Source organism: Lethenteron reissneri, chromosome 47 (genome assembly GCF_015708825.2).
Source record: "Lethenteron reissneri isolate LAM-NWPU_2019-01 chromosome 47, ASM1570882v1, whole genome shotgun sequence".
In the NCBI taxonomy this organism is placed as follows: Eukaryota; Metazoa; Chordata; class Hyperoartia; order Petromyzontiformes; family Petromyzontidae; genus Lethenteron; species Lethenteron reissneri.
The window spans coordinates 524,987-549,171 of NC_083825.1; the positions used below are offsets into that span (position 1 = coordinate 524,987).

At 50.5% G+C, this 24,185-nt stretch overlaps 1 protein-coding gene across 1 annotated transcript in view; it reads left to right on the forward strand.

Moving 5' to 3' along the window:
• Positions 1-24,185, forward strand: part of LOC133354420 (rho GTPase-activating protein 22-like) — a 62,885-nt gene that overhangs the window by 22,821 nt on the left and 15,879 nt on the right. Inside the window, exons 2-5 of the mRNA XM_061571241.1 lie at positions 2,316-2,677; positions 19,332-19,419; positions 21,111-21,227; positions 23,856-24,099. Coding sequence (XP_061427225.1) covers positions 2,316-2,677; positions 19,332-19,419; positions 21,111-21,227; positions 23,856-24,099 — 811 coding nt within the window. The remainder of the gene's footprint in view (positions 1-2,315; positions 2,678-19,331; positions 19,420-21,110; positions 21,228-23,855; positions 24,100-24,185) is intronic.

Here is a 24,185-nt window from a genome sequence, read left to right on the forward strand (position 1 = left end):
ACCACTCACCCTCATTGGCAGATGGGAAAAGCCAGATCATGGAGACCTTAAGGACCAAATATATATTCAGCATCGTATTGATAAATATATTCTTAAGCTCAAAATACACACATCGAGTTACGCACGTGTAAGAATTCAACGTTTTTTGGTGTGTATGTGTTGTATGTAATGGGTGAATGTAAACCGTGCAGCCACTAACGGTGCTACCATCTCGATATCGAAATCAGCTAAAGCCTCCCGTAAATACTGTAAACGTGACGACTGTGTGGCCACCCCGACTCTAAATCCCCCCCCCCACTCGTATCGATATATCTCGATATCTCAATGAGTTAAAGCCTCCCGTGTATCACGTGCCTTCTGTGCAGCCCCCCCCCCCCCGAGTCGCTGAGCCCTCCCCGTCGCCCCCTGCGAGAAGAACCGCCGCTCCTCCTCTGTGCCGAAGCGTCGAGGCCCTTCACGTAGCCTCTTCCTCTTTGCTCGAGTTTCCGTTCCTTTTCCCTCCTGTTTCCCCATTCTTTCTCTCCTTGTTTCCCCATTCTTTCTCTCCTTCACTCTCTCCTTCATTCCCGTGGTTTGGCCACGGGTACAACAAATCGCTAGCTACAATGTTATAAAACACAAATATGAATTTTGCATTCGATTGCAACCCACGAGGTGCAACAATTCAACATCCAATCACAATTCAGCGATTGAGAAAATGATCAAATCCCCAGACAGGCACGTGGCGGTAGAAGACCTGTCAAGCTGGGACGTGGCCAAGTTGGAAGCCACAGGACATGGCGCTTTCTCACCGCCACCCACGAAGACGAGGAGGCGCTTTAAGGGTTCATAATTACCCAGGGCACAGGTGTAAATATTACCAAAGTTACAACGTCATTCCATTTAATGAAAGTACAGTAATGACGTCTGTGACTTACAAAGCAGGTTCTGACTCAAGCTCGGAGGCTGGGGCACCGTGTGGTCTATTTTTAAACTAAATGTTTGGTTAACTGACACTTTTCACAAATTACCTTTAAAGCAACACTTTGAGTAATTTTGCTTTCGGCATGACTTTGAAATCACCGTACATATGTGCAACGTATGCAGAACAAATGGCATATACTTTACGACCTGTTGTTTATTTGTTTTTGGTAAAACGAATATTCAATCGTACATTTCATCCCATTATCATTGCACTGCTGGAATAAGGCCCTCTCCCCACGCTGTGTCGGTCATGAGGGTTCTTGTTTGACCTTACTTCACCACGCTGGTCGAAATCCGGGGGTTACAAAGAAGGGGGTGACAATCTGCTGAGGTATATCAATCGCCAATTGATGTTAGCCGTGGGCAGATATGGAACTGACCACAGTTACCAGCACGGCAAAATACGATCAAACAGAAACACCCCATGACTTAGACGGAATGCAGAGTCCATCATCCACCAATGGACTGACAGAGGAGTGTGAATCATTATAAATTCATATATATATATGTTGGACAATCTGGAATGATTAATGGCATTCTGTTGAAAGCTATCGGGATGCTCACATCACCGCCTTGTCTGTTTATTTCCTCCCCAGGGCTTCAATTCTCACGTAATAATTTCCTATATAGCCAGAGCCATAGCGATAGGTATCCTGATGTGGTGTTCAGGGAGCACAAATATTTTCTGGGTCGCCAACCCGGACAGCCCCCCCCCCCCCCCCGACTGAATGTCGCCACTGATCCTCCCTCCTGGAGTTGCCACGGCGGTGTAACGGTTGGCACTCCGGACTTGCAACGCAGGTCGCCTGTTCCATTCGACATCCTGGCACGTCAGTTGAAGCGACAGTGCGAGCTCCTTAAATCCTCCCCGCCTCTCTCCACCACTCAGCAGCAAAGATGAATGTGCGCACCACAGCAACGTCAGTTGGCAGATCGTGCACGGTGAGGTAGAGGCTGGGAAATTCCACCTCTGCCAAGACGGCTGGGCAGCGTGGAAGAGTCAAATGCCCTCCAGAGGGGCTCTCTAGAGCTCCCTCAAGTGGAAGCCCCTTCTGCCAGCAGTGGCGCGAGCAAGCCATTGCAGGGCTGCACTTTACCACCTTTTATTACTTTGTACTCATATGTGCTGTGCAGCGTACTGTTGAGTGTGGGCCTTGTGCCATTGGCCTGGTTCTGAAAATGTTCCACTTTTTCCCATAGGAAGCTGTGGAGCGACCTCAGGATTTTCGCAAAATGATTGTTCTTTTCGCTCGGCAGAGCCTGCGCCAGTCACCTCTGCCTCCAGCTCATCTTGCCGGTGATCTCTCCCCCGTCCCGTCACCCTCCCGCGCCCACCACGCCACCAACCCCAGGCCGTTCCTTCAGTCTCGTGATGGCAGACGGCGCTGCCCTGGCGAGCCGTGGCGCTTCGGGCCATGCCATGGCATCTCGAGCCGCGTCGGCCGCCGCCGCCTCCCTGCCGGGCTTCGCCGACGCCGCCGGGGTGGGCGCCGCTCTCTCGGCCGCGGCCGCGTCGCAGGCCCATGCCGGCGGTCGCAGGGGAGAGGCCGGCGGGCATCCGGGGTCGGCGTCGGGGTCGTCGCGCCGCGGGGTCCTCAAGAGTGGCTGGCTCAAGAAGCAGGGCGGCTTCGTGCGCTCGTGGCACGCGCGCTGGTTCGTGCTGCGCGGGGAGCAGCTGTGCTACTACAAGGACGAGGACGAGAACAAGATCCTGGTAGGGAACTCGCGATGCACGCTGCAGTGTTCAATTTCAATCCGCACGCGCGCGCATGTGTATACACGGTAGGGGGCACAGGTGGTGCATCAGCTGGTCATCTCAGTCAGTGAACCCATGGCACCTGGGTCTGTCCGGTGACCTACCAGCGGGCGGTCAACACTTTATGTGCCCTTAAAGTGCACATAGCCTGGCACAAGTGCCGTGGTGAAATCACCTACACTTAGTGGCGATTGGTTGCTGTTGTCGTTGTGTGTGTGCATGTGCGATTAGCGCGCTGTGCTTCGAACCCGACGACCCGAGTTCGATTCCCGCTCACGGCCAACACCAGTGATGATTATCTTAACCGATCCTGGGCCTCCCCTAGGTCGACTCATCCTCGAATGATTATCTGGTGTGGTGTGTAAACATCACCATTGTGGAGACAAAGGTGGCCGGGCGTTGTGTTGGCCACCCAACTCCTCGTGTACTGTGCCGTCCTTCATAGGTGATCACTAACAGGACTTGCCCCAACAGTGTGTTCAGGCTCTATGGGGGTTCTTTGTCTTTGTGTGCATGTGTGTGACCGCACTGATTGGTACAACTACCGGAACATTGTCTTCCTCAGTGTGCCGGGAAAAGTCCTGGAAAGGATTATCGACTAGAAAGAAGCGTTGAGGGGAGCCCCAATATGCTTTCAAGTCGGGTTAGCGTCAGCAGTCCTGCACACACACGTAGGGGATTTCAACAGGAGGGGAGGGTGGCACACTGCAGACTGTTCGCAGGACATTGTTGCAACTGTCTACAGAATGGGTCCCACAGAGAATTGAAGGATGCCCTCCCTGGTGGTCCCCTCCCCTTATCAGTCCCAGCGAAACAAACACCTGCCTGGGTACTGTGTGTCATCGAACACACCACTCCCTCGGCTCTCCATGAGTGTAATGCCGTGCTTGTGCAGAGGTTTGAGGATCTCTCGTACCTGGGTAGCGTGCTGATGATTAGCTCCTGTGTGGTAGTGGAGGTCTCACTGAATGAGTCGAGTGGCATTATCTTTTCATCAACTGCGTAACGCCGTGTGGAAGCTGCCTTTGCCTCTCTACTCTTGCAAAGCACGAACGCTTTACAGGAACACCTACGCTGGCTTGAAACACACAGTATGCTCTGCCTACCTTTTTATCCTGGATTTATCCAGATTGGATTGTGTATGTATGAATATTGAACCTCTTTCACACCGCAAGTAACCAACCGTGCGAACTGGAGGAGAGGAACTCACAGTTTCCAAGACGGTGTTTTTATTTCATTCACGGTACACGAGTGACGTGCTTGAGCCCTTGGGGCAGTCTCGTAGAACCAAACTCTGCGAGAATACCCACAGTTTTCTCATTCCAGGGTTGTTTCCTGCCAGACCAGAGCATTCTGGGTACCCATGGTAGCTTCCATTATTCTATTAACGCAATAAGAACGTCACTCAGTAGTGCCGGTGGAAATGCACGTTTTTTTTAAGTAAATAAAAAAAAATTCGGTAGAAAATATTCCGCTAATATTTCAAACGATTTTTTTCTTCTTCCGAAGGTTTATTAACGCTCGAGCCATGCGGTATTTTTTGTCCCAATCAGACGACTCGCCCAGTGGCTGAGTTCCTCTCGAGGATAAGGAACGCCCTGTTCACTCTACCCGAGTAAGTGCGGTCTGGCGATATTTTTTTTTTAATCGCCGTTTATTTCACAATTTTTTGCATTTGGATGACGCTCATGTGCCGGGATACACCGGCGGCGCACCGATGTGAGCCTTTGCAATGACTCACCGTCTCTGGCAAACCTCCACCATCACCATCGCCGCCACCATCATCATCATCGCCAACATCATCACCGTGTCACACATTTCTATCGCACCTTTCAAACGCGCGCAGTGTTCCCCGTGCCCAGCGGCTGATTCATGATTCGTGTGCAGCCCGAGGTGGCAAGGTACAAAAGAGGCTGAGCAACAAGGGATTTATTTTTTGTCTCCTAATTAATCACTCGGGGTTGGATGGGGGGTGTGGCCGAGTCAGGGGTTGGGGGGACCTTTGGCAAGGGCAGCGATATGTCATTGATCTGTAGTGGGACTTCAGCCAGGACCCTGGGGTTATTGCTCCCTCTGCTTATTTTCAAGGAGTAAGACCCGGGTCTTTAATGCGGACACGATGACGAAGCTCTGGGTTAATGTATCGTGGGGAAATCAACGTTTGCTGCCACGCAGGGTAAAGGTAGGAAAGGTAAAGGTGCAGCCCTGCAATTGTTGCTCACACCGCGATTGGCGGAAAGGCCTCCCCATTAGAGGGAGCTCTCGAGGGTATTTGGCCTACTCTTCCATGCTGACCAAACATGTCGGAAGAGAGTACCCACTGTTTACCACAACACACGTGACCTGACAATGCACTAACTGCGTTGTGTCCCCTTTTATGCTGCTCGGTGGACGGGGGTGGGGGTTATTTAAGAAAAGTGCGCCACATTGCTTCACGAATTCATAATTGAATTTTGAGTCAGATTGCCCTGTGAGTAAAATGCCAATGACTGTGCTGATGATCTCGGTGGTGGTGTTGGTGATGATGATATGTTCTTTGACGATCTCAGACAGAATGTTAGGAAACATGTGACTTTCATTTGAAAGGAGTTGTCCCGGTTCAAATATTTATCCTGACAATACCGGCTTTTGGAGACTTACCAGGAAGTAAATGAATTAATAAACATGGCCCGTCTCGAGCTATCGTCGCCCCACAGGCACGCACGCCGTGCACAGGTCCTGTGTTGTTTGACACAAAAAATCTTTATCTGGCACAAAAAAAAGAAATATTTAAGCACTTACACTGGAAGCCATGTACAGTTTTTAATCAGGGAGTATTTTTATCCGACACGGACGTCAGTTATGCATGTAATTACAATTTTTTTTACGTATAAAAGTATATCACAAACTACATAAAATAGATTTAACACGAACACGTAGGCTTTCGCCACCAATATCATCCATAATATAGTTTTTTGGGGTTAGATCGCATAAATATTTACACCTCGTTATGGATTTGCTCTCCAACAAACCGGTGTGCTGTACTAGTCACGAATTGGCATATTCAGTTTACATGACAAACCTTACTAATTGGTGGTGGCAGGTTTAACGACACATTTATATTTACGCGATCTCACCCAAAAAACCCACATTATGGATACATAAAATTTCTACAATTTTAAATGTGTATATTCTTTGAAAGATAATAACAATGTGGTGGATTCTTGGCAGAAGTGAATACACGGCCTTATATGTGCACGTTGCAATTAGGGTTAGGGTTAAACGTATCAACGAAAGTATTCATAAAATAATCTTTTGTGTACTAGGGTTCTGCGCTTCAGACCTAATCCCACTGATTTTTACGCCTTTTGTAATTTAGCCGTGTATTTTGTGGGTTTATTGTGGAGCACATCAATTTTTGAGGCCTGCTTATTTCCAGTGTATCATTGCAGCCATTGTTCAGCCCCTCTCTCTTCTTCTCTCATGTCCTTGTCACAGTGCATCATGCCCACCCCCCCCCCCCCCCGTGGATCATCCAGATCCCCCTTTGCTAAAGAGATGTCCCCCTCTCCCAGCTATAAATAACCTCTTTCAATTCAACCACTCTTAAGGATTGGCTTGGAGGATGAGCCTCTGGGTCATTGCTCCCCACTGCACATCCCCGACACTTCAGCCTAATTGTCTTAATTACAAGCGTTCTGTTAATCCCCTGTTGGAATAACCCGACGATGTTTGACTTGATTGAGGAAATAAAGCTCCAGTGGCGCACAGAGATGAAGATTCCCGCTTGTGTAGCCTCGAACAGACTGCTGGGGCAAGTGCTATTAGCGAGCACCTATTTACGCCCGCGCAGCACACAAGGGGGTTGGTGGCCAGCACTGTGCCCGGCGGCCTTTGTCTCCCCGGGGGCCGATGTTGACCTGGTTGAGGCTCAGGACCGGTTCAGATATATACGCCACTGACGTTAGCCACGCCAGGGAATCGAACTCGAGTCGTTGGGTTCGTAGCGCAGTGCGCTAATCACTGCACTACCGATGATGCGGGGCTGAGGCACCGGAGATTCCTATATTTGATGTGGTTAAATACAAACTGTCCCGGTACCAAAGAGCTATTTGGTTAGGCCAGGGCAGTCTTCTTCTTTTGTATGGCATGGTGGGGGTGGGGGGAAAGCAACAGTTTGTATCGATAATGTCATCGTTGAAGTTCAGGTCCTTCAACCAATCCAAGGTGGGAGTAGGCCCCGCACGGACCGCAGCGATACCGCAGCAGGGTGAGCGCGCTCGTCAGTGATGCGTTTGATGGTTTGGGCTTCACCACACCCGCGGGTGCATGCCAGGAACAGGTTCCAGCAAGTATGCAACCATGACCTTGAACTCTATTGCGTAGGATTTTACAGTTGCGCTGCTACATGTTGTATTCTTGGGTCTTTCGGTAAAGTCACGTGGATAGGTTCAAAGAAAATAACAACAAAAAATAACAAAAAACTCCGACGTTTCGCTCTACGCCGTGTCAAGACGATCACATGGAATCGTTTCTTTGATCAAGCAAAGAACCACATCCAGACGAAGCCGGGGCTGGCTTACATAAGACACCAGCAGCCAGGGCCCTATTTTCCAAGAGGTAGAGTAGGCACTGTCCCTAGGACCTACGCAAACTAAAGAGAGTACGAAACAATTTGCTCACGTTTTTTTTAAATGATAACAAAAAATGTTACTAAGATATATTCTCGAATACATATGTAGCGACATCGCGGGCACCACGAGGGTGTGAGTGCAGTTCCGGCCCTAGAGGGGCTCGGTGAGCGCTGACTGACAGCGCTGAGTGGCACCACGCTCTGCGTGCAGTGCCGACCCCTACAGGATAGGGTGTGTGAGTGCGGCACGGGAATGGGGTTACTAAGGGCCGTGGCACTCTGGTTGACCCCGAAGGACGCGTGACTGGTAAAGTCTACACAGAGCCCCCAAGTGGGGGCTAGGGGTGGTCACGTGTCAGGGTCGAGATCCTGCTCGAGGATTCCAGAAGGTGGGCGTGGCCAAGGGCAGAGTTGGCCACGCCACAGAGACTATAAGCCGGCTCCTCCAGAGTGACCGGCTGCTGTTGTTCATCCTGAAGAAATCTAAGTTCTACGTCCTACAGAGTCACCAACACGTGGGCCTGGACCCGAGCTGTGGTCCGGCCCGTTGTAGCTATTTACCATGTAATTAGTGCAGTTAGCCTGGTGGTCACCACCATAGGTTGTTATCTGGTAAAGGGGCAGTTACCCCGTGTTAGTATTAATAAATGTGTTGTCTCCAAAGAGTGTGTCTACGACTCAGTTGAACGCACTTCAACTGGTGTCGGAAGTGGACAAACATTATTTTAGTAAGCTAGCCGTCTTAGGTTATGTTTACACGAAGCCAACCACATACCAGGACGATGTCGGACGACAAAGACCTCATCCCTCAAACAGCCCCGGGGATGGCGACCCCGGAGAAGGGAAGCGAGGCGCCGTCGGCGGAGCAGCGGACCGATGTGGCACGTGACAGCTCACCGCTGCCGGGGATGGGGCGCCGTTCCGCACACTCCCGCCTCGCAGAGCTCCTCCAAACCGCGGTATCCATCGTCGCGGAGCTCCACCGCGAAGAGCCAGCGGTGGGCGGGAGAGTGACGGAGCCGCGCGGGAACATAGAGCAAGGATGGGCACAGTGTATCTACTAATAGGCAGGCATTTCAATGTTAATTGCTTTTTATTCATAAGGTGAGAGAAATTAACACCGGAGATGAACTTTTCGAGATTTTTTTCATTGCAAAATTAGCAATAGCATCTTCAAATGGTGTTTTTCGCACCATCTCATTCTCAACAGAGAGAGTAGTGCAAGGGAAGACGAGCGTTGTTGTCCTTTGGTTGATCAGATACAGTTTTTTTTCGTTATCACTGAAGGCCTACAAAAAAGAAATCCCGAGGGCCTACAAGCACCGTAATCCAGCCCTGCCATCAACGGCCGACAAACGAGATGCAACCCAGAGAGGGAGGGTGAGCTTCTGCACTCAGCTCCCGAAGAACCTCCCAGAAACGCGTGGCGAAACGTCGGGCAATCGTGCCGCACAAACCGGACAACGCATCGGAGAGCGAGCTCTCGGCCGGTGAGGATAGTGGGGAATGTTCTACCAAGTCACTGCTTCGCCACTCGGGGTGCACACGTTAGGAATGTGTGCTCCTGATGATCACGGTTCATTATAAAAAAAAAAATCCGAAATAAATTGGTACCTAAGATAAGCAATTTCAAATTGCCTTATTAATTGAAGTGATGTTATTTATATTGGCCCACTTTCTCGCTTCTCTTGCCACAAAAGTGGCTTCGCTGAGGTTAGATGAGGTCACTTTCGTCAGCGCGGCTAAACGCAAAACGGCGACATCGCCTGAACTATCCAAAAAGAAGACAATTCAAAAAATGCTCTGGAAATCAAAAAAATATATCTAAAAATCCAAAATCTGACATTTTTTAGTCCAAAACTTGCTGTTAGCGAGCAACTATGAAGGCCGGCGCGGCACACGAGGGGGTTGGGTGGCCAACACCACGCCCGGCCGCCTTTGTCTCCCAGTGGCGATGTTTACACACCGCACCGGGTACTCGTTTAAGGCTGAGTCGACTTAGGGGAGGCCCGGGACCGGTTCAGATAATCGTCACTGGGTGTTGGCTGTGAGCGGGAATCAAACTCAAGTCACCAAGTTCATAGCGCAGCGCGCTAACCCCTATACTACACGCACAGACACACACGGACACACACGGACACACACACACGCGCAGACACACGCGTGCGCGTGAGCGCAACGGAGCGGCGTGAAACCCGCCCGAGGCTTTGTTTAAACCGTTCAACCGCGACGAACGGCACCGGCCACGTGACGCGACGGGCACGCGCGGCCGCGGGCTCGCCGCTGTCGCCGCGCGCGCCTCCCCCAGCGTGGTGCTGCTGCTGCACGGGGCGAGGACAATTAAAATGCGGGGGAATCCCCCCCCCCCTGGTCCGGGAAAACACTCACACGACCCAGGGGACAAAAGGGCGAGCAGAGGAGGGGGGTGAAGTGTTTGAGCCCCTACGAGAGACGGTCTCAACTTGGCTCTGGAGGACAGGAGACTCGGGAGTAGCGAGCGCGCTTGTGCCCATCCCCGGACAATCTCGGCGGGCGATGTTGTGGCTCGTGCATAATGTGAGCATCGCTATTAGTCTGGGGTCACGGTCAGTGACCCCGGGGGGGGGGGGGGGGTGAGAAGGACGTGGGTTACGTGACATATGCGGTGGATTGTCAATCCACTGCAGCCTCGATCCGTTGTATTTCATGTAACGCATCAGCTGGAGGTGATTCCTTTACCCCCCCTCCACCACCGTTAAATATACGGCGGCATTTGATATCCTTGAAAGAGAAAACGAGAGGAAGATATTTTGTATTCACCGATGTCTAGCCACCGAAGCAACGAGTCATTGCAACCGCACTGGAATACAAAACGATGGCGTGATGTTGTGGTGGTGCGTGGGTTGGTAAAACAATAACTACGTACATTTGGAAGGCTCTATTTTACTACCCATAATAACAATTACGCCCATCGTCGGCCTTCCTGGAATAAATGTTTTTCAACGGCACTTGTTCAAGTCGGCAAAACCCTGGACCGGCGGTCGACTTTCCGACTCACATCGGCAGGGTTGTGGCCTTTTAAACATGAAATCTCAATGCTCGGATCCGCCCGAGCAAATCGATCCTTGCCCAATCGACGCCCAGGAACAACAACCGTGCAAACCAAGACCCCGTCAATGACTCCGTCACCTCGCCCAAAGCCACCCTCCGAAACGCAAACAACCCTCATCACCCTCAACGATGCAGCCACCAGAGCCGTGCACCTCCAGCCAGCGCCAAAGCCTCAAACCACCTTGGCCACTGTGACCATCAACCACTCAACCGACCATGAGGCTTTAATTGCCGCTCGGCATGCCGTCATCAACAACAGCGGTCTGTAATTTTCACGTAAGACGACAGAATATAAATTGTACTAAAAGTAGGCAGCATTTTTTTCTACCAAGAGACAATCCCTGCCCCCCCCCCCACACAGCCTCGTTCACACCCCCCCCTCCCGTCCTCTTTATCCCACGAAACCTCTGCCGTGGTGTTCCATTACTCGCGGAGCAGTGGTTCTTGTTGTTCGCTGCTCGTCATCAACAATTGCGAGGAAGGGGGAGGAGAAGAAGTAAAGAAACCCCACAAGGAGGGGGGTAAATAAATAAATAATCGCGCAGTGCTTCAGGCTGCATTTGCTCCTCGCTGCGACGCGTGGCCCTGGGGGGCATCGCGCGCCGCTTCTGCCGGGACACGAGAGTTTGCCGACGCTACGATTCGCAGCCTCGCACCCGTTGTTGGTTGTTGTTCTCCTCTCTCTCTGAATTGTTGTTGGTTGTTGTTCTCTCTCTCTCTCTGAACTGTTGTTGGTTGTTGTTCTCTCTCTCTCTCTGAACCGTTGTTGGTTGTTGTTCTCTCTCTCTCTCTGAACCGTTGTTGGTTGTTGTTCTCTCTCTCTGAACCGTTGTTGGTTGTTGTTCTCCTCTCTCTCTGAATTGTTGTTGGTTGTTGTTCTCTCTCTCTCTGAACTGTTGTTGATTGTTGTTCTCTCTCTCTCTCTGAACTGTTGTTGATTGTTGTTCTCTCTCTCTCTCTGAACTGTTGTTGATTGTTGTTCTCTCTCTGAACCGTTGTTGGTTGTTGTTCTCTCTCTCTCTCTGAACCGTTGTTGGTTGTTGTTCTCTCTCTCTCTCTGAACCGTTGTTGGTTGTTGTTCTCTCTCTCTCTCTGAACCGTTGTTGGTTGTTGTTCTCTCTCTCTCTCTGAACCGTTGTTGGTTGTTGTTCTCTCTCTCTCTCTCTGAACCGTTGTTGGTTGTTGTTCTCTCTCTCTCTCTCTGAACCGTTGTTGGTTGTTGTTCTCTCTCTCTCTCTGAACCGTTGTTGGTTGTTGTTCTCTCTCTCTCTCTGAACCGTTGTTGGTTGTTGTTCTCTCTCTCTCTCTGAACCGTTGTTGGTTGTTGTTCTCTCTCTCTGAACCGGCGTTCCATGCGGCCGCGGCGGCGGCTTTGACGAAAACGTTGTTGCCTTTGGCGGCCCGCCACCATCGAGTAGAATCCCCCCCCCTCCACCACCCTCACACCGCCCCCCAACCACCCCCACGCTCCCCCAAGCCCCACAGCGCAGTTATATTTCAAGCGTGGTTGTGTGTGTGTGTGTGTTTGGGGATGGGTTTCAGATATATAAACACTTCGGGTTTGTAAGGATAATTTCGGATCGTTTTTTTTTTGGGGGGTGGGGTGGATTTTTCCAACACACGTTTGCCTTCTGTGCTCGAGTAAAACATGAAGTTGTGTGCCAACAATAGCGATGCCACCCACAGCGGGTGGCACGCGACACGAATCGTGGTGGGAAAAGTGATGCCACGTCAGTCACTTCCAGTGTTCTTTTTGGATTGATTCCGAAATTTTTTTCAGATCATCCGATATTTCACATCTAGGTCTGATTTTCAGATTATTCAAATTAATCCCAAGATTGGGAGCACGTTCCGAGGCTGTATTTGGGATGTGGCAATCTTATCACGGGCAGCTGAAACCCGGATTCGAACCCAGGGACTTGGCAGCGCTGGCTCAACGCTCTGACTTCTGAGCCACCCGTCCACTTATAATACAAAACATGTCTTAAAGGGCAAAGCGATGTAACGTGCGTCAGAACAAAATAACAGCTTCGGTTGTAATAACTCTGGAACTGCTGCAGCTGTCTAAATAATTCACAATGAGTAATTCCCATCTGTGAATTGAAATTACATTGTGATGTTAAAATAAGGAAAACCACCTTCGTGTTACCTACACAACTGCGTTTGTGCGTGAATTAATAACGACTCTTGGAGCAGAACAAAAAAAAACGTGGTTCCCAAAGCAGCTGTATAACTTGGCGCAAATTAAAAACGTTGACTTTAATGTAATGCCAAAATCATTAATCCATTTACATAACCGAGTCAAAGAAGCGTGGAAAGGGGGCACGATTGGAATTACGTGGAAGAGGCAGGAAGAGGAGCACGTGGACTGCGGGGACCTGTCAGTGGGCGGCAGTCGACGCCGCTGATGCAGGTGGAGTCCACGGAGCCGGGTGGGTTATTATTACACCACGAGAGCGCGAGAGATGGTGGCGGCCTGGGGAAGCCGTCCTCCAGCAGTGGATCGATCATGGCTAATGATGATGATGACGAACAGACAACAATTCTTAGATTTGAACTATGCATCGCTTACCAGATGTGTGGGTAGATGGGTAAGGCGTCAGACAGGACAAGCGCGCGCGATGAGGAACAGAGAGCGACAGATAAAAGACGTACATGGGCAGACAGGATAACCCAGACAGACAGACGGTGGGATGTATCAATCGCAGCGCGAGTATTTGCGAGCCAAATGCCCGTCTGATGAGCGAATCGGACTGCGGGTGCCACCGCGGTGCAAAATGTACCTTTGAAATAAACAAATAAATGTTCCATTATAATTGGCAAGGCCCTTTGCACATTGAAATTCACAGTGTGTTGGTGGCTTATTTTAAGGGGCTGAGCTGCCAGGCACGATGGGATCGGTGCAGACGATGTGTAAATGTGTCTTGCGTGCCACCGGCATTCAAATAGGAAATCCTGGTGAGAGGCACTTGCTCAGTTTATCCATTGTGGTAGTAACAGTCACAACATTTGGTCACTGTGTAGTTTGCGTGATGGACAAATCACCAAAGAAATTGTCTCAAACGTACGCACGATCATCGTCGGCCATGATCGATCCACTGCTGAATTGAAAGCTTTCCCAAGATGACGCCATCTCTCGAGGCCCTGCGATGCAACTGTGCGTCTCACGTCCACACACGTGATCGCGTGATCACGTGATCACGCGATCTGACTGTCGCCTCGTCTCCGTGGTAGATCTCCTCTCAGGGACGTTCCCTCATTTGTCTGCCACTCCATGATTAGTCTCCACCAGCGGCTGTCATTTATTCTATTGGCGAGATGTTAATTACCTCGCCTGGTATACAGGAGGTGGTGGGTTCGATCCCTATCCTGACGCCTGTATATTTGGAGTTTGCAGGTTCTCCCTGTGGTCGTTTGGATTTTTCTTCGGGTCCTCCAGTTTTTCCCTCCACATTTAGAATGAACATCACACGTTGAGAGTATTTTATTGCTATACATTTCCACACGATACGCCACTTCGTTGAGCTATTATTTTTGGCCAGATCGCTTCTGAAAAATAGCTACATAGCTCAGTGAGCCTTACGTAGTAAAATAAAAATAGTTAGATCGTGATGCTGCTGAGTTGGCAGTGGTGCACAAGCACAATTAACAACAAATTCACTCCACACACTCGTCAACAGCACTGCCTTAAAAAATATATACGTAAAATCGGCGACGTTTCGGGCAATGGTCCTTCCTCATAAAATGTACCTTTCTTAACAGTGAACACGATGTCTCTAACTTGCACGTGTTCTGTAACCAACCGGCATCGATCGGGGTGGCGAAGTCTGGCCCAGCAATCGTCGTGGCCCAACACGGCGGTCCCAAGGTTTACCTCGCAAAAGAGATACCATCCGTGGGCTATCACTTGCTTGACATCGAGCTTAGAGTTTGAATTAAAAATAATGAGGCTGACGATGATGTTGAGGCGACAAACATAATCGTGACAGTGTGTTGTGAAAAGCCGTACCGTCAAATCATCATCATCTCATTTTCACCAGCCTGATCTACTCATTGCAAGGACTGTGGATGACATGCTCCTGCCATGCGGATGCCAAGTCAACTCCTGCTGCTGCTGCCATATCAGGTCCCATGGCTCTGCGTCCGAGCACTGCCTCTGTCGTGCGCGTCGCGAGTGAGCGCGCGGCGACTGCACTTGACGATGCCCGGTACCAGCCGTGTCAAGGTCGGCCTCTGCGGAGGAGACTCGTGAAGGACGCTGCTACTGGGCAGTGCCAGGATAGGTGCACGTTGTGGCTACTGGGCGGGTGGAGGAGTCACCCTCCAACAACAGCGGAGGGCCGTGGAGCGGCGCTCACAACAATGAGCGGAGCGCCGGGCGGCTAGAACGCAGTAAGGTGGCAGAGTGGGGGAGCTTAGGCGGTGCATCAGCTAGTGATGTCAGGCGACCATTGTAGGCAACGATGTCGATTCTGTGACAATCCTGCCAGCAGCGAACCTTCGCATGTGACATGAACTTAAGGTGCAAAGGCAAAGATCTTCAGTATAACCTCTCAAGCCCGTTGATGCAAGTGCTGTTAGCGAACATCTATGAAGGCTGGCACGGCACTCAAGGGGAGTGGATGGGCAGCGCCATGCCCGGCCGCCTTTGTCTCTCGAGTGGCGATGTTTCTACACACCGTACCAAGCACTCATTTGAGGCTGAGCCGACATTTAAACTCAAATTTACGACTCTTAATCTCCTCGACAGACTCCTCGGGTAATTGTTAATCTGGGTTCCGAGGCTCCGAAAGTTGCTCATCGAGGTTATCAGCGTGAAGGCAGCAGGAGGCAGCAGGAGGCAGCAGGAGGCAGCAGGAGGCAGCAGGAGGCAGCAGGAGGCAGCAGGAGGCAGCAGGAGGCAGCAGGAGGCAGCAGGAGGCAGCAGGAGGCAGCAGGAGGCAGCAGGAGGCAGCAGGAGGCAGCAGGAGGCAGCAGGAGGCAGCAGGAGGCAGCAGGAGGCAGCAGGAGGCAGCAGGAGGCAGCAGGAGGCGTCTCGTCGGTCCCATGAGGTTTCCTTCCCAGCGCTGGGCGAGTTCGGGCAGTTCCCGTCGACTGGGTGGACAGCAGAGGTGGCACCCACCCCGCCAATGGGAATTGTACTACAATAGGCTGCCGTGGATTGGCTTTATTATGTTGATGGGATGTTTTTGTTGTTATAATACTAATAATTATTGACATTTTGCAAGGCGCATTTAATCCGAAGGTCCCAATGCGCCACCGTGTATGGAAAGGAGACAATAAACAGAACCTGGGGGTAGAGGCCAGTTTAAAGAGGGGAGTTCTCAAGATAGACTCAAATATCTCTAAAGACTTTGATTGTCTTGTGAGCAAAGGCAAAGCGTTGTTCCATGGTCCGCGAGCTGCACTAGCAACGCAAATAATCCCGATCACCCAAGGAAATAAGCCTTGACTTTGGAGTATGTCTGTATGTTGAATTTCTTTCGCACCGTGCGTAGCCAACCATACTCATCGGAGATGCGGGGGGAGGACAACAAACTAAACATTAAAGCAGTTCTGGACGAATGCATTTTCAATCTCGATTTAAAAGTGCATGGCTCCAGTGGCTTCCGAATATCGGAAGGGAAAGCGCTCCAGACAACCATTGAAGCGCATCTGAAAGCGCGTGATGCGGTGACCGTCTTAGTTTGATGGCTCAGCCAAAATCCGCTGCAAGGATACTTAGAAGAAGGCGATCCCAAGATCTCAGGGATTTCGCTGGAGTGTAAACACGGATCAGTTTTTTTTTTTGCTCAGAGCTGAGACCCCCATAGCGTAAAGAGAGGATGGTCCTTGCCCGTAAGATTGGCAGTTCACCCAGAATTGATCGAGCAAGACTGACTGCTGGTGAGACACCGCGTGACGAAACCGGTCCAGAGTTTGCTTGTCGTGAAACAATGCTGCTGAGTTTGTGCACTGCCAGAAGGCTGTGCACCTTGATGGGTTGTATAAGAAAAACTCTTGTTTGTTCTGCGAACAAAAAAATATTTGAAGACATTGTCTGATTATTTATTTTGCTGTGGATTGTAACTGTAAAACGTTCTATAATTCACGTTATGGAAATAAATCCAATAATTCTGATGTTGAGAACAATATTCTAGCAATCTGCATGGTGGCGAGATGTTAACTACCTCGCCTGGTGTACAGGAGGTTGTGAATTCCAATCCAAACCTGACACTTGTATATTTGGAGTATGCATATCTCTCTCCCCGTGGTCGCGTGGACTTTCTCCGGGTCCTCTGGTTTTTTCTTCCACATTTAGAAGCATGCGTTTAGAATATTTGACTGCTATACATTTCCACATGATAAGCCACTTTGTGGAAGCTGTCATTTGTGGCCAGGTCGCTTCTGAAAAAGAGCTGTATTTCTCAGTGGGTCCTACCTGGTAAAATAAAATAAAAGTTAATTTTTATTTGTATAGTATTGTTAAAAGGTCAAAGTGTAGTCCTTGCTCATCTCCCGTGTACAGTCCCAAGGTTAGCACTTGATATACATTCCACATTTATATGGTGGGGGGGGGGGGGGCGAGTCTATTCATAGGGCAACCACTGTTGACTTTTCCCAACAAAGTGGCACTCATTTTATAGACCACGGAGGGATGATGGGACCGAGTCAACCTCGTATCCAGCAAGCAGCCTCCCGGTTGCTTGTTCGAGCGCTAAGCTACCTTGGCCGGCTTACCACGCTCCCTAATGAATGACATTGCTCTCACGATGTGATTTCATCCTCTGAAGTCAAGTTAACACGCACATTGATTACATTAAATGCTACGCTAAAGAGCTGCAATTCTCAACACGTACATTTTGTAAAAAAAAGACAAAAGAGAAAATAGTACAATCCATAATGAAATATTGTTTAAGGAGACAAAGCTATGAAATGAGCGTTTTAAACACAGACGATTAATTATATCGCCACGTACCCGTTAGCCACGTGAAGATAAGATGCGCTTGTCGCAGTGTGCATGTTCTCAAGACCAATATCTGGACTAATACTTAACAATAACAGCATTTTCTATTTTTATAATGGTTGTCGTTTTTTTGACGGTTGAAAAAGAATTGCAAGACAAAAACCCACAAGCTGAATCTTGGCATTCATTATAAATGAGAAGTTTCTTCAATCACGCGTCACTTTTATTCAGCAGGCTATTGCCAAATGAAGCCAATGACGCAGCTTCTTGTGTGCGTCCGTTACTCATCAAGAGACTGGTGACCGAATGGCAGGCAAAGTAGGGAAACGCCGTGGCGAGGGAGATATTAAATGTAGAGTTTACTTGCACCTCGACCTAACCTTTTATTTTCCAGCACCTACGTTGTCATGTCGTATGCGCGTTGAACTCCTTGCTCACCGTACGCAGCCAACCGTGCTAATCATACTATACTTTTCAGGTTTTTTACCCCCCATTCGCGTCGTGTTTTCGTTTTACGACAGACAAACGCCTCGTGTGTTAGTTGTGCAATACTCCCTGAGGACCTTGTAACGCGTCCTCTTCAATATTGATGTTTGTTGCTATTGTTGTCGTGGCTGCTCGTACTCAGGCACCACGGATCTCCCTTGCAAAATATCCCTGGGGAAACTGGATGAAATGGAATGATCTGTGGAACAAATCAAATAGACACTCAGCTCGGTTCGTGTTGGCGGGCAGCACTGAGACCATAAGAGTTGGCCAACAGTGTGTGCAGAGGCACTCATCCAGCAGTGGATCGACAATTGCTGCTGATGTAGATGACACTGGGCGAATGCCCTTTGGCACGGCAATTCCAAGTCATTCTGATCCCGCAAATTGTTATTGTAAGTGCTGGCTGTTTTGTTGTTGTTGTTATTATACACTACAAGACAAACGCAGTGGAGAACAGACAACGGCGAATGTACGCGACATCAAAGCAGCCAGGATAAACATGCGCAGCTATAGGTGCCCCTGGCTGTGAGCAAGGGGAAAGAGAGGAAGTAGGAAATCGAGGGAAATGAAAGGCAGATAGAGGGAATAATATCAACGGAGAGGAGACATTTTAATGACGCTACATTAATTACAGGGCTCGACTGTGGAACACTCCTGAAGATTAGCCTTGGGACTCCGTGAGGCTTTAAAGATATAAATAAATAGGACGACTAATTAATTAATTATCATCTGTACAATCGCAGAACGAACATGTAATAGATCCTAACAGCTAATTGGGCCCTTCCTGCTGAAATAAATCAAATCAAATGTATCTTAATTAATTTGGATGTGGCCGTTTGCCGTCTTGCCAGTGTTTATTTCCCTGCCTCCGAGTTGCCCTGAGCAGGGCGGGAGCTGCTGGGCCTTCTCCCTGGACCGCTGGAGTCCTCGCCGTGCCAGGGGGTTCCCCCTCGCCCCCCGCCCCCCCCAATGCCGTTCGCTCGGGGAGTCCCGGGACTCTTTCCCAGGCACGGCGGCAGTAAGGGCAGCGGCGATGCACGGCCAAGCGGGGATGGTGCACTAAACTATAAACGAAACACATTTTTATTATACCAGGTAAGGCCCACTGAGCTATGTAGCTCTTCTTCAGAAGCCACCTGGCCACAAATGATAGCTCAACGAAGTGGCATATCACTTGGAAATGTATAGCAGCCAAATAATCTAAATGCACGTTGATTCTAAATGTGGAGGGAGGGAAAAACCGGAGGACCCGGAGAAAAATCCACGTGGCCACGGGGAGAGAGACACGCGAACTCCACATTTACAGGCGTCAGGGTCGGGATCAAACCCACGACCTCCTTACATGCCGGGCGAGGCAGTCAACGTCTCGCCGCCGCGCGGCCCCAAGACAGCTGCACCTGCTCTCCAGCTCCGGTCCTCCGCCACTGTGTCTCTCCCTTCTCTCGCTCACCACCCACGTCCCCCTCCCGCCACAGGGCTCCCTGTTCCTGCCGGGGAGCCGCGTGCTGGAGCGACCCCCCACCCCGGATGACCCGAACAAATACCTGCTCGAGATCTTGTCAGGTGAGGCGCCCAGGTGCGGGTGCACGGCTAGGGCACGCACTCGCCCGTGCGTCTGCCGCTTGTGGGGAGCGGTAGTGTAGTAGTTAGCGCGCTGCGCTACGAACCCGGCGATTTGAGTCCGATTCACGCTCACGGCCAACACCGGCGATGACTATCTGAACTCCCCTAGGTCGTCTCAGCCTCAAATGTGTACCTGGTGCAGTGTGGAAACGTTACCACTCGGGAGACAAAGGCGGCCGGGCGTGATGCTGCCCACCCATGCTCTCATGTGCAGTGCCGTCCTTCATAGGTGCTCGCTTACAGCAATAGCCGCAACAGTCTGTTAAGGCTATGCGAAGGGTGTTCGTCTACACACCGATCTGTGTAGCCAAAGTTGAATTTCTCACCCTTCATATTCCAAGTCTCTGGTAGACTGCAATAGGTGATGCGTATGGCTGCTGTGAATATACAGAAACACCTATAATTTGAGAAGAAGTCTTCCTGTTTCCAGCAAATCGCCTGAGGAAGCTGGTTGTAATCGCCAGCGAAACGTCAAAGTACTCAAATTGTAAATACTGTGGGTTTACTCTCCAACGCATCGTTGCGCTGAACTAATAACTATCTTCTTGGTTCTTTCGGTAAAGTCACGTAGAAGGGAAGTAATAAAATAATAAAAATAAAACATAATAAAATTATTCTCACGACGTTTCGGCCACAACGCAAGCAGCCGTCCTCAGGTGAAAACCAGGTCCGTCGAGGCGACAGAGTCTGAATGAAACAGCACACGAGCTTGGAGCATATATATAAGCTGGGCGCATTGACAAAGGAATTTGCATATCAAGAGGAATTTAGCATATTTATGGTAAATGCAGGAATGTGATTAGTACTGCATATGCATGTGCATTATGCAGGATTAACAGCATCAAAGGGAGCTGCAGTTGCTGCTGCTGCAGTTGCTGCTGCTGCTGCAGTTGCTGCTGCTGCTGCAGTTGCTGCTGCTGCAGTTGTTGCTGCTGCAGTTGCTGCTGCTGCAGTTGCTGCTGCTGCTGCAGTTGCTGCCTTATCCATTTTAATATAATACTATGTATTATTCTATCCACCCTAATGTGTATCACACTGCTATATATTTACTATACAATTACGACACCAATTATGTTTTATTTTTATTATTTTATTACTTCCCTTCTACGTGACTTTACCGAAAGAACCAAGAAGATGAATCCCTGCAGTCACGAAAGCTTTAAATCAAAACTAGTAACTAATCGACACGTTTTGTTTGGTGACAAACCTTACTATTTGGCTGTGTGTGGCGGTGGTGGCGGGTTTGACTACGCATTTTTATTTACGTGATCTAACCGAAAAAAAACTTTATATTACGAATAATTTTGGTCGCGAAAGCCAACGTGTTAAACTAACAAGCAAGTGATTGGGGTCCATTGCACTCTGGGGGGGGGGGTGTGTGATGGTACTGTGTTGGTTTGCATCGTGTGCGCCGCGTGTGTGTGCCGTGTGTGTGCCGCGTGTGTACCACGTGTGTGTGCGCCGTGTGTGTGTGCCGCGTGTGTACCACGTGTGTACCACGTGTGTGTGCGCCGCGTGTGTGCGCCGTGTGTGTGCCGTGTGTGCGCCGCGTGTGTGTGCCGTGTGTGCGCCGCGTGTGTGTGCCGTGTGTGTGCCGTGTGTGCGCCGTGTGTGTGCGCCGCGTGGTGCAGGCGGGGAACGTGCCGGCGGCAGTGCGGAGAGCACCGTGCTCATGGCGAGCTCGCAGAGCGACATGGAGGAGTGGGCGCGGGCTCTGCGGCGTGTCATCTGGGCTCCGCTCGGCGGCGGTGAGCGTCGCCCCCCCCAACCCGTGCCTCACCCCTCCGTCACTCGCGACATCACCGTAGCTAACGTAGTGCAGTCCCCGTAAGCCCACATCAGATTTTTCATCTCCGGTCATCGCAGCAGCTGACTTTTGGCTGGCCATCGAACAAAGATGGTCACCACATCGCACGCTTTCAGATGCGCTCCTAAGGCCGTTTGGAGCGCTCTTCCTTCTGATATTAGGAAGCCACTGGCGCTATGTACTTCTACATCTAAACTGAAAATTATTTCTTTCGAACTGCTTAATGTGTTTAGTGTGTTGTCCTTCCCCCGCACCTCCGATTAGCACGGTTAGCTACGTATGGTGCGAAAGAAGTTCAACAAACATACATGTCTAGTGACTCAGGATTCTTAAGGCACCTTCTTTTATTCTACATGTCGGGGAACCACAAGTACCCCGCGTGCCTACACGCTAGTCCACACATCCGTCTCTTTGATGGCACGACCTCGCTGGAACAGTCGGCAGGCCGTCAAGGCTAGCGGCGTCTCAGGTGGTCGAGACGGCGGCGGCGACGAAGGTGACGAACCGCGACACAGCGAGGGGATCCACTTGCAGCAAACAGCCCCGAGCTCCTGTCCCGGTCGCCCTTTTATTCTCGTGGCGTGGCCTCGCCCCCGCCCCGCCCTGGCCACGCCCTCTTTCTAGAACCTACTAGCAGGTTCTCGGGCTTCCAGATCGACCCCTTCCTGGGGGGCTTCCCCTGAGATCTCCCTCTGCTGACCTGTGTACTGACCCCAGCTGCCAGTGCAGTACCACTTCCCCGTCAGCAGCCCGCGTTATTGCACTGCACGTGCATGGATTCCGCGTGCTGCATCACACAACTCAGCCACACAGCTCAAGAAACTAGTTTGTCGTCGACTGCTCAGGAACTGCTTAATAACGGCGCGCTGAGACCGCATCGTGCAAAAGTGTTCCCGAATAGAAGAATAGAAGAAGCGTCGTATGAACACCAACGTGTTCAGCGGGGACTTACTGTATTATGTTATTAACTTACTGTGGGTTCGAGCGTGTGGGAATGTCCGTTTTATTTTTTACAATAACCCTCCACCACCCGACAGAGCCATTGAAACCAAGTTGTCACGTCATGGGCACACGTACCGATCAATTGATTTCGTTTTATCAGCAACACCGGAGGAGGAATGGTAAAAAGCAAGCAACATTTAGAAACATTAGGTGTTGCTGGAGATTAAACGAAGGCGTTTAACAAGACCTCAGCTTTCACTGAGCTTTTTGCTTCCCTTTTAAACATTCCTCCGGTTATGCAGAAATCAATCGGCACGCTCGGCCATGCCCTGACGACTTGATTCGATTGGCTCCGTCGGGTGATGGAGGGTTACCATAACACATCAACATTATACCTTACATGATCCAACCCTCAAGAAACTTAATTATGAATCATAGTGCAATAATGCAGTGTGCTAACCACGGCAACTCCCAACTCCACTCCACTGTCAGGCTTGTGTGTTATTATTGCGTTATTGCATCCATCACACAATGCACGTGCATCGTGATTCATGCCTAACCGCACTCACCTCATGCTGCGTACACACACGCATGGCCCCTGGGTATCCCCCAAATCCCCATGTGTCATGGACACACACCACTCATGCTCTCTCTCTCTGCCCACACGCAGTGGGAGAGATAACTATCGTACTTGTAGACAGATTGTGTGGAGCGATGTGTTTCTGTTATTATTTTGAAACTGAACAAAACTCGGGACTTTTGATTTTCCGGAAAGATTTACAGATTTCACATGGCAGCAGCTGCTGCTTCCTGAACAAGACGAGAGTCCGATGTTCAGGGGTTGTGAAACCAGGCAAGCCGCATTCATGGAAAGAGAATATTTATTTATACTGGAGGTCAGAAAGTTACAAAAAAAACATTGCACAAAGCAATAGGAGTGCAAAATGTAGGAAAGGTAAGAAAACCACGAAAGAAATCTAAAATAAAGCTAAACTATTTTGTTTTACCAGGTAATGCCCACCGAGCTATTAGCTTATATTTCAGAGGCGACCTGGCCACAAATGACAGCTCAACAAAGTGGCTCATCGTCACGTGGCAAAGCCATTTGTCACTGCTCCCGTTGTGTCTCCCACGTGCGTGGCTGTGCATCACGCCGCGCACACTCACACCTCTGTGCCTGTGGTTTCTATTCACTTCATCGCCAGGACTTTATTTTTTTCTTTTGCTCTCTCAAGTTCTCGCCTGGTTAAACAAAATCAACCTGCCGCACATTCCTAATGCGCCCCACGTGTCTATCCCCAAAGACTCAGATCCCCCATAGAGCCTTAACAGGCTGTTAGCGAGCAGCACCTATTAAGGCCGGCATGGCACACGAGGGGGTGGGTGGTCATCATCACGCCTGGCCGACTTTGTCTTCATAGTGGCGATGTTTACACATCTCGCCAGGTACTCATTTGTGGCTGAGTCTACCTGGGGGAGGCTCCAAAACCGGTTCAGATTATCGTCGCTGGTGTTGGCCGTGAGCGGAAATTTGAACTCGGGCCGCCGGGTTCGAAGCGCAGCGCGCTAACCACTTCCACACTACCGCTCCCCACTTGTCTCCCACCTCACGCACTCGCACACACAGGCGTGTTCGGCCAGCGTCTGGAGGAGACGGTGCGCTGGGAGCGGCAACACTGCGGCCACGCCACCGTGCCGCCGGGCGCCCCGGCAGGCCTGCCGCCCGCGCCGCGCGTCGTGCAGCAGTGTGTGAGCTTCATCCGTGAGCGCGGCCTCGCCGAGGAGGGCCTTTTCCGCATGCCGGGTCAGGCCAGCCTCGTGCGCGACCTTCAGCGGGCCTTCGACTGCGGAGAGAGGCCCAGCTTTGACGGGTCAGCTGGGGGGCGCGCCACGGTGGCGAGATGTTCACTACCACGAACTCGGCGACCCGACGACTTTGATACCCCCTCATGAGCAG